Source organism: Asterias amurensis, chromosome 17 (genome assembly GCF_032118995.1).
Source record: "Asterias amurensis chromosome 17, ASM3211899v1".
In the NCBI taxonomy this organism is placed as follows: Eukaryota; Metazoa; Echinodermata; class Asteroidea; order Forcipulatida; family Asteriidae; genus Asterias; species Asterias amurensis.
In genome coordinates, this window is record NC_092664.1 from 9186177 (window position 1) to 9196411 (window position 10235).

General features: G+C 36.2%; 1 protein-coding gene across 8 annotated transcripts in view; it reads right to left on the minus strand.

The window, feature by feature from the left end:
- The window catches only part of LOC139950026 (uncharacterized), a 34777-nt gene extending 25604 nt beyond the window's left edge, over nucleotides 1–9173 (minus strand). For 3 of the 8 annotated variants that reach the window (XR_011787609.1, XM_071948655.1, XM_071948653.1), the window contains exons 1-3: nucleotides 8996–9172; nucleotides 4888–5007; nucleotides 799–851 (exon numbers count right to left, since the gene is read on the minus strand). Coding sequence is in view for 6 of the 8 variants with exons in the window: in XM_071948655.1 (XP_071804756.1) it covers nucleotides 799–851; nucleotides 4888–4978 (144 nt within the window). In the remaining 2 variants the exon portion in view is untranslated. Of the gene's footprint in view, nucleotides 1–798; nucleotides 852–4887; nucleotides 5008–8995 lie in introns of all 8 variants that reach the window. The other 5 variants (XM_071948650.1, XM_071948652.1, XM_071948651.1 and 2 more) reach the window with 2 other exon arrangements.
- Between the last annotated feature and the right edge of the window lie 1062 nt (nucleotides 9174–10235).

Here is a 10235-nt window from a genome sequence, read left to right on the forward strand (position 1 = left end):
AATTTAAGAGTAGGCCCCGACCCAAGAGGGCGCTGTCCGTGACGTCAATCGAGGCGTGATACATGTATTTGAAGAGAAAATGCTGCAGTGCTGAAAAAGACGTCAGACCAGACCACTAGGCACTATTGCTCATGTGAGTCTGACCAGCCATGCAAACTGACCCCATCTTTAGTTGTTTTGCTGCATCCAGCAGCAATACACTTGGTCGTCATTGCCGGAAAAATGCAAGAAAACAACTTTTTCGAATAAACAAACTCAATGACTTGGACTTGCATGTTCTTTGCACATGTGTTTACTCTACGCATCAAGGCAAAGTCTGCCTCGATTGACGTCACAAAAGGGGTAGGCGGAGTCAACCCCCAAACAACTATTTTTTAAACATATAAATCGTGACAAACAATAACTAAAAAAATTGTTTGATTGTTACTAAACATAAATATACTCACAAATGTTTAAAAAAATAATTAAAGACCCTCTTTTTTTAGTGATCCCACAAGATCCTGTTATGATTACCCACGATCCATTGCCCCAAGAGGGCACTCTCTTAGCAAGAAAAGAAAAAAGTGCAAACCATGGTTTGGTCGAAGTAGTGTCTGGGATTTATAACCAATTATTTCATAACCAGTTACTTTTGTGCGTACATGTATCAGCCTGCAATTTGTGCATACATATCAGCCTGCAAATAATGTGTATTGGCCTGATACGCTAACTTATTAAAGGGTAAGGGGTGGGGGTGGGGGAAAGGACTATAAGTCACTGCCTACTACATCCAACTCTAAAAACTCTTTTATAGTATACCTGCTCAAGGGTGACTGAATCAAACCGGATGGATATCTCATTGTCCATACCCTCTGTTGGAAGAGAACAAATAGAGAACATTTTAAATAATGAACTTGTTGGAAGATTCGTTTGACAGTGTAAAATGTTAAAAAAAACACAAAGTGACAAGGAGTTCATGAGATAATTTGAATGCTTCAGTACCAATCAGCATGGTCAGGGAACAATTTCATCCAGCACTTTTGCATAGCAAAATATTCCGACTGAACTAATTTTGTGCATACAGAATGCTAATATTGACTAGCAAATGAGGATATTTGAATAGCAAAGTCTGACACATTTTGCAAAGCATTTTTTTCTCTGCTATACAAGGGAAATCATTCACTGCCAGTACAGATTTATGTTAAACTTACAAGGTTTGAAGATAATGATAGGAGAAAGCTTCCCATAAAATATTACTAACTGAGGTGCTATGTTTTTTGAGAAATGAGTAAAACAAGTCACAAGATAATATTAGTCTCAGCGAGACGAAATTTTTTAAGCATGTAAAACCGTATTAACCAGTTATGGTATAACATCATAACATACCATAACTGGTTAATATGTTTTTACATGCTAAAACTGAGAGTAAAATTTTGTTTGTGACATTGTTTTACTCATTTATCAAAAACTACAGCACCTCAGCAAGTCATATTTTAAGAGGAGCTTTGTTCAAACTGTGTAAGTTTAATGTAAATTTGTGGACACTGTGTTTTGTGTTAGAAAAAAGTACCCCAATCCTTTAAATGAATTAGGTTGAAAAGCTATAATATACTTGTAAGTAGAATTGGACAGTTCACAGTTAAATATCCCTTGAAATAATGTTTGAAACACTTTGAGATGCCCTTTGTGTGTGTAAAGCGCTAATATAAACAACTATTATTTTTACTATTAATTTATGTTATTATAATTGTGTGTGTTTTTAAGGGATATTTATGTGAATCATTGTACATGTACTCTACTATCTTTCCAACAATCATTAAACCAACTGGCGTTTGGCCAGCCAACCACCATGACCACTGTCAAGGGAGATTGCTGATGGATATGGTGTTAATAATTTATTACCGTTGTTTTTTAGCAAATTTTTATGACGCTTCTATTGTACACATTATTACTATCAGTAATTTTCATTATGCGTTTGTACACTGTAATTCCTACCTCACTGTTTTACACACATACATGTACATAAGGTGCATTACATGCCTCATTCCCATCTGCGTACATGTACATGTCACTTGTGTAGTCCTTTAGGTCTAATTTTTGGCATATAAGTCCTATGTACATGTACATATTATTGATTTTGGCCCAATGCCCAGCCCTGATGCTTTTTGAAAGAGCATGTACACTATTTGAAGCATTTTCTCATTGGTAAAAAGGCACAATGGCATGAAGTTGTCAACTTCTATTGGCACAGGCTACAAAACAAAGTCTACATGTAGCTACAATCCCGGCCATATCTCGTTGGGCCCCCCTGCCCCCTTTCAATGTTGGTTCCAATTGCTGATCGTCATCTGAGTTCCGATCAACATTGAGCGGGGGGCTGGGGACATTCTTTTTTATTAGGAATGGGAAGTGCACAGGGAATTGTTTTATATTACGTTAGGAATGGGTGGCCCAAACATTTTGGCCTCATTGTACCTACATGTACACCCATTCACACACAGCTTGTATCACGTCTGCAACCGTGGACCTCCTATTGCCCTCTTTTGTTTATAACTTTGTTGCAACAGCTCCCATTGGTTTTGTACACTTTTTCCAAATGTGGACCTTTCCCGAACCATGTACATTGTCCTCTTTAGTTAGTACATGTACATGTAGGTCCCCCGTTCCCGGGTTGAACATGTTGAATGTACACGTACGTACATTACTCACTCCTTTCAATTATCTTACAGACCTTGAAATTCGCTCTTGAATGGGCACAGACAGCAATTTACCTCTGTTAAAGGCAGTGGACACTAGGCCTGGGCGAATTATTCGAATATCCGGTTAATGGCGAATAGGTTTTCCTATCCGTAACCGCGAATGCCTTTTTTTTCTTAACCGGATATCCGCATAGGGCGCGAATAGCTATTTATAAACCGGATAGTTCTGTAATTACAACCGAGTAACCGGATATTCTTTAATATCCGAATATCCCCGGACGTCGGGCGACAACTGATATGAATGATTTGTCTGAATCCTTATGAAACTTCTATTAAGACAGCATAAAACAGCATAAATTAAGTATTAAACTATGCTCACCTCCATGAAGAGTTAAAACAATGACATTTCTGACGTAATTTGTTCAAAGATTACAAAAGTTTTCCTTCACGTAGAGTCAATCACGATCAAAAGAAAAAGCATCTTTAAATTAGATCCGGTCATTTTTATGAATGAACCGAGTGACACTGTCTAAAACTAATATCAATCCGCCCATGAGATCTCATTTACAAACGAACAGCGCCCTCTAGCGAAAAAAAAAAAAATCATTTTTTTTTTTTTTTTAAAGCGCCCTCTAGCGGTGAAAAAACTATTCGAATATCCGGTTAATTTCGGATAGTTGGCCAGCGGTATCCGAATAACAAAATTTCACTATTCGCCCAGCACTAGTGGACACTACTTGGTAATTACTCAAAATAATTGTTAGCAAAAAACCTTACTTGGTAACGAGTAATGGGGAGAGTTTGGTAGTATAAAACATGGTGAGAAACGGCTCCCTCTGAAGTGGAGTAGTTTTCGAGAAAGAAGTAATTTTCCACGAATTTGATTTTGAGACCTCAAGTTTAGAATTTGAGGTCTCGAAATCAAGCATCTGAAGGCACACAACTTCGTGTGACAAGAGTGTTTTTTTCTTTCATAGTTACATGTATCTTGCAACTCAAACTACCACTCGAGCTCAAATTTTCAACGGTTTGTTATTTTTGCATAATGCTGAGATACATTAAGTGAGAAGACTGTTCTTTGACAGTTACCAATAATGTCCACTTTTATTGAGTACAAGTTTGTATTGGAACCTTGCAGCAAAAGCACAGGGCACTACAACAATTGATGTGGGTGCCATTGGTTATTTCCAGGCCCGACCTTAATTGTCTAGCTCAAGGACACAAAGTGTCATGCACCAGAATTCAAACCAAATCAACACCCTGTGACTCAGCCACCAGGACAAAGGCTGTTTGGTCACGACACTTAGCCACTTATTTTGTTAGTTTTTAATTTATGTGGAAATTATCACAAAATTTAAACTTATGACCAGTTAGTGTTTTATTGCCTGTCAGGAAATGCCCTGGGATCAAAGGTCAATCCCTTTGTTTTTAAATCAAAGGTAAAATGATAATGTAAAAATAATGAGTGCAACATGGTGTCACATAGGCCTTACATGAAGAATGTCTTAATGAGTTGAAATATATGCACTGCACCATCAATATCATAATCTTAGCAAATTTGGGGTTTTTTCCAAGACAGGAAACACTATTAGTAATTACTCAAAATAATTATTAGCATAAAACATTACTTGGTGACGAATAATGGGGAGAGGTTGATGATAGTATAAAACACTGTGAGAAACGACTCCCTCTGAAGTAACGTAGTTTTCGAGAAAGAAGTAATTTGATTTTGAGACCTCAGAATTAGATTTTGAGGTCTCCAAGTCAAGAATCTGAAAGCACACAACTTAATGTGACAAGGGTGTTTTTGTTTCATTATTTCCGTATCTCGCAACTTCGACGACCAATTGGGCTCAAATTTTCACAGATTTTATGCATACACTGTATGTTGAGATACACTAAGTGAGAAGGCTGGTCTTTGACAATTACCAATAGTGTCCGTTGTCTTTAAATTCAGTAGCCGAACAAGTCATTCAGTCTCAGGTTAAGGTTTCCCCAAAAATTGTTTTATTTAAATTTTCGAAGGATACTTTACTTTTTATCACAAACCACCTTCTAATATGATATAAAATATCAACAAAAAAACATAATATATTTTTGGTTTACAACGAAAGTGCTGAGCAGTACAAGAAATGAAAAACTTGAGCAAGTATCACTACAAAATTACATGTATATACATGTAGCCTGGCTTTCACACCCCAATACACACCTTCAGTCATTCTCATGGGTGAACAATTTACATGAGCTGCCGCAAAAAGCACTGCGATACAGGCTACCTGACACCACTTCATGGCTGCCATCACTGCTAAAGCGTCTTCAGGTGAACGAGCTGTAAAAAGAGAAAGGAGGAATTACTACAAAGACTAAGGTTTCAAAAAAGTCTCAAATTGGGAATGAAGTGATGGATAAACCTATTATTTCAAAATGTTTTTGTGTTATTTGTAAACTTGCGCACACACAGTTTGCTATGACATAAGCTTGGGCGATATCGATTTATTTTATTCACGATATATATCACCGACAATATATCGCGATATTCGATATAATCGCGATTAATTAAATTTGACATCATCAGTCTTCAAACTCCCAGTGAAAGTTGTTGAAGAGACAGTCATATCATACATGTAAGAGGTGTTATAATGACCTATTCTTCTGGTTTTACTCCAAACCTATGGGGTGCAAGATGTCTCAGCTAGGAAATACATCGCGATATTGCGATACTTAATCGATATCGCGATATATCGTGATATATCGATATTTCGATTAACACCAAATCGAACCGATATCGAAATCGTTTCCAAATTAATATCGTGATATTGGATAATATCGTGATATCGCTCAAGCTTACTATGACACCCTAGGCCAAGCTAATAGTGCAGGCACATAATAAAGTAGTTCAGGGAGGCAATCACCTCCATCATTGTCCATGCATGTCAGGAGCTATCAGAGTGTACTGAAGATGATTAGAGTTATAGCCTACCGTAAGATGAACTGAGCATAAATTTATCTATGCAATGTACTAACTACCCTTGCACTACTTGTTTGCAAATCATGCTATAGTGTACTGCTTGTTATTCCCTGTACATTCTATGGGTAATGGGTGTGGCCAAGAGATGACTTCACAAGGATCATACCCTATTAACTGGTTTTCTGACAGTGAGTTAATATTACATGTACAGGGGTGGATTTCACAAAGGTAGTCCTAACTTAGGACTAGTCCTAGGCAATGCTAAGAGATAGGACCAGTCCTAAGTTAGGATGAGTTACTGGTCCTAACTTAGGACCAGTCCTATCTCTTAGCATTGCCTAGGACTAGTCCTAAGTTACATGTAGGACTACCTTTGTGAAATCCACCCCTGGGTACATGTATGCACAGAGTAAGGATGTAAGCCCATCCAATGCAATGTTACACCTTTTCAATTGGTTGAACCATGTTTCAACAAAGCCATTTTCCAACTCTCCAATGCAGTGTAAAATTATTCAAAATCCTGAACAATTTGCAATTTTTTTGGTCGGTGGTCTTCTCCTCACTAAGAATTTTCCAAGAAAAAGAATGCAATTTTATAGGTCTAACCTTTAACTAAGCCTCTAGCACATTTCGAACATGTGAGAGTTCAGGCTTTGCGGTTAAATTTCAGCTTGAATTTTCTTTTTAAAAAAGTAGCATTTTTAAGAATACAAGCAAAGCCATAATCATTCCATGCGAGGGATTGTTCAAAGGCATAAAATTTAAAAAACCAACGCTGTTGAACATAATTAAGCTTAACAAATCTAATTAAAGATCCCTCTGTATCTGAAACAAACAAAAAAATGGAATGTTAAGTCAACAAAATGATTAATATTTGGTATGGGATTTTTTGGGGGAAAGATTTCAGTATCCAACCACCACTCTTTCACTAATTTTTACCAAAAAAGGAAATCTCATTTTAGTAAACTAGACACTAATTTATTTAACATGTATGAATGAAAAAGTGGTGGAAGGATACGGAAATGTTTCAAAGTTTCCCATGACATTGATTGACAATGATTAACACAACACTGTTTTCTATTCCATTTCCTTTCTGGATTTTGACACACTAAACATGTCATAATTGTGTACACCCGGCCCCACCCACACACAAATCCGGTCCTACTACATGTATATAAGCCGACAACAAGTCCAGAGTGCCGAAAACACGCCAACAACAAGTTTAAAATACCTCTAAAACAGCAAATCAACCAAATACTTATTAGAACTATGTCTGCTTTTAAATTACATGGTATAAACAGAAATTTAATGGCAAAACTTAACAAAAAGTCTGAATTTTTAACCATTTTTAAAATTTCAGTTCATAATTCGTTAATCTCTGGGGTACTGTATAGTGTAGCACAATATTTATATTTTAGATTTAGCCTGAGCATTGTTTGTCATGTTTCAGTGAGCGAGAGTGTACCTACCACCAGGCCAAGTGGACACTGGACTGAGCTAAATAATTTGAGACTTTTTTTTATATAAGTAATGATAATATTTTTTCCACCTATTAAAGCACTTTAGGTACAGAATTTTTTTTTTAAAGTTCACAGATTTACAAATAATTTACAGGGTTTACAGAAGGTAATGGTGAAAGACTTATCTTGAAATATTATTCAATGAAATGCTTTACTTTTTGAGAAAACATTAAAACAATATCAATTCTCGATAGCGAGAATTACGGATTTATTTTAAACACATGTCACATGACACAGCGAAACGTGGGGAAACAACGGTGGGTTTTCCCGTTATTTTCTCTCGACTCCGATGACCGATTGAGCCTAAATTTCATAGGTTTGTTATTTTATATATATCCTCTGCTTACCAGTTTTCTTGCTATTATGCCTTTTTTTTTAATTGGGAAAAAAATAATGATGCAATATATCAACCGATGCCCTAATTATCTTCATTTGTTAATATGAAGTATGCAAACATGTATTAAAACTTGATGGACATTGAAATGTTCACACCACACACCGATCTTGGATGACTTCAACTGGCCGCATTTGTTTCGAGTTTTTCCTGTTTTCACGGCAAACGAGAAAGTATGGTTTCCCGGTGAAGCCATACATGGAAGAAACATCTAAAGTGACTACAAATGTTCTTTGAGACTCTGTGTATGACTGTATAGCCAGCAGTTGCCTTCATTTTATTCAAAATATTTTTCTATTAAATTTTTAAAATTACCATGGTAACTTGCAAAAAATAAAAAAATAAAAAATATATATAAAAAGTGTGAATAATTACTGGCTTCCAAATCTGATTTTTATTTATTTTTTATATATTTTTTTCTTAATATTTATAATAAAGCGTATAAATAAACAGTGATAATTGAATCAACAAGCTGATGTTTAAATTTTAATATTAAAAATAGTATTGATACGAGGGTTACAAAATAAAAATCTCCAAAAATATTAGAAAATGATATAAGGCACATGGCTTCTTTAAGCCTCGGTATTTTTTCCAAGAATGCTCAGCAAAACATTCAGTCACATAATTTTGATCATCATGAATTGTGAATGAAATAGCGTTTGATGAAAATATTTCGGTGGGCAAATATTTTTATATGGCCTCAACATTATGACATATTTGTGTACCTTGTAGAAATGCCTAAAATACCAAACTTTTTGCATTTACAAGTGCAAATGGCCAGTGGAGCCTTACTTTTTTCTAAGTTTTTGTCTAGGGAGAGGAGACTCTTTGCTTGGCAAATAAAACCACATAATTTATATCTAGGGACTGTTTACATTGCGCACAGAGAGGTAAAAGGTTTGCCACGATTTTAGGGACACCTCGAAAACAGGACCTCCTACGATATAAGTTGTGGTACACGAAGTGTGGGCCTTGGACAATACTGTTTACCCTACCGAAAGGGATAACTTTCCGTATGGCGCCACCACTTTTTCACTCATTTTTACAAAAAGGGATATCTCATTGAGGTAAATTAGATACTATATTATTTCATATCGAATGAAAAAGTGGTGGCGCCATACGGAAACTTTTCCACAGTCATTATTAAATTCATGGGAATCATGCATTTTGCTTAGCCCAATAATAAATAGTGTCAATACACAGAACTCCCACTACTTTAATTCTATGGGGCTACAAAAACACATGGGAAATGGTTCATACTACATTTAAAAAAAATGTTTTTTATAAAAGAAATACCTTCGCAATCGCATGCAAAATGCAGGTCATTACACGCAAGACGTGTGTACATGTACACACGCCGAATTTCCCATACAAAATAAAACACATAAAAACAACAACACGATCATTTTCTGCAACTATATTGTAAATTACTTACCAAAAAGCAGCGTTATGTGCTTCAAATATTCCTAGATAGCTCTTGAGGTCACCCGTCAATATTCTGAGGATTGTCTACCACCAGAATATGAATAAATAAGTGGAAATATGAACACAATTCGCGGGCGAAAAGTCTTTCATCCACTTGCCCAGGTTGCTATTTGGATTGGATTTATTTTGTATTGATTAATTCGGACGATTCTATTGAATAAATGGGGGTGTTGGCTCTACGGGGGTGTTGACAGTTTTATTATTTAAATAATATTTACTGCTTCACATGTGGTAATAAAAGAGATTGTAAAACGAATATTTCTATCCATTAGAGTATTCTTGTAAACAGGAAGAAATTGCTCTGTTTTTCCCTCTTCCATGATTTTATAGACCCCTTTCAAGTAGAATAGTTGACCAACCTGGATTGTGCGTGGGATACTCATTGGCAGGCGTGGTTGTGTGTCAAATGCGGCGGCGTGAACCTTGAAAGAATAAACTTGCAAAAAGCTTCCGAGCTCTCATGCAGTGCATACAATCAAAATCAATAATCAATAATTAATGTAGTGTTATCATAATACAAATAGAAACCATATCCCATACCAACAGCTGCAACATTTTAATTAATGAGGAAATCAATAGAGGGCGCTGTGCTGGGTTTCAGGTTGAGCTTTTCAGTGTCCCCGCAACCCAATAGATGGCTAAGAACAATTTTGATGGCTCATGTGTTACTAGTCCCGAACTCAAATACAATGTACTGGCTAAGTTTTTAGTTTTTAGTTATAATAAATTTCTGTTATGGGAAAACAACCGCTAAAAATATTCACTTAGCATGAAATTATAAGCCACTGTACCCGCAAAATGACTCCGAAACAAGAGAAATCAAAACAGTAGATCATTTTTACTACAATTTTTAGCATGTGTATATACATGTGTTTAATCTTTAATTGAGAACATTTTGTAAATTGCCCCCATAAGTGTACCCTGTCTTTAACGTCAGAAGTAAACTGAAGGGTGCTGCATCCTGAAGTAACACGGATGCCACAGCTCGAGGCTCTCATTGCATGCCCTGATCTTGACCTTGGTGGTGCCCCTTCAAAAGTTTCCCCTTAAGTTTTTTTCCAATGGAAGTGACCTATACAAATTGAAAATGGCCTTGCATCCTCGAAGATGAAATTCAAGGCCTGGGTATCAGAGAATAATTAGTGGCAGGACTGTACTGGTGGCCTAGCTGTTGTAGAAAATATCGCAAC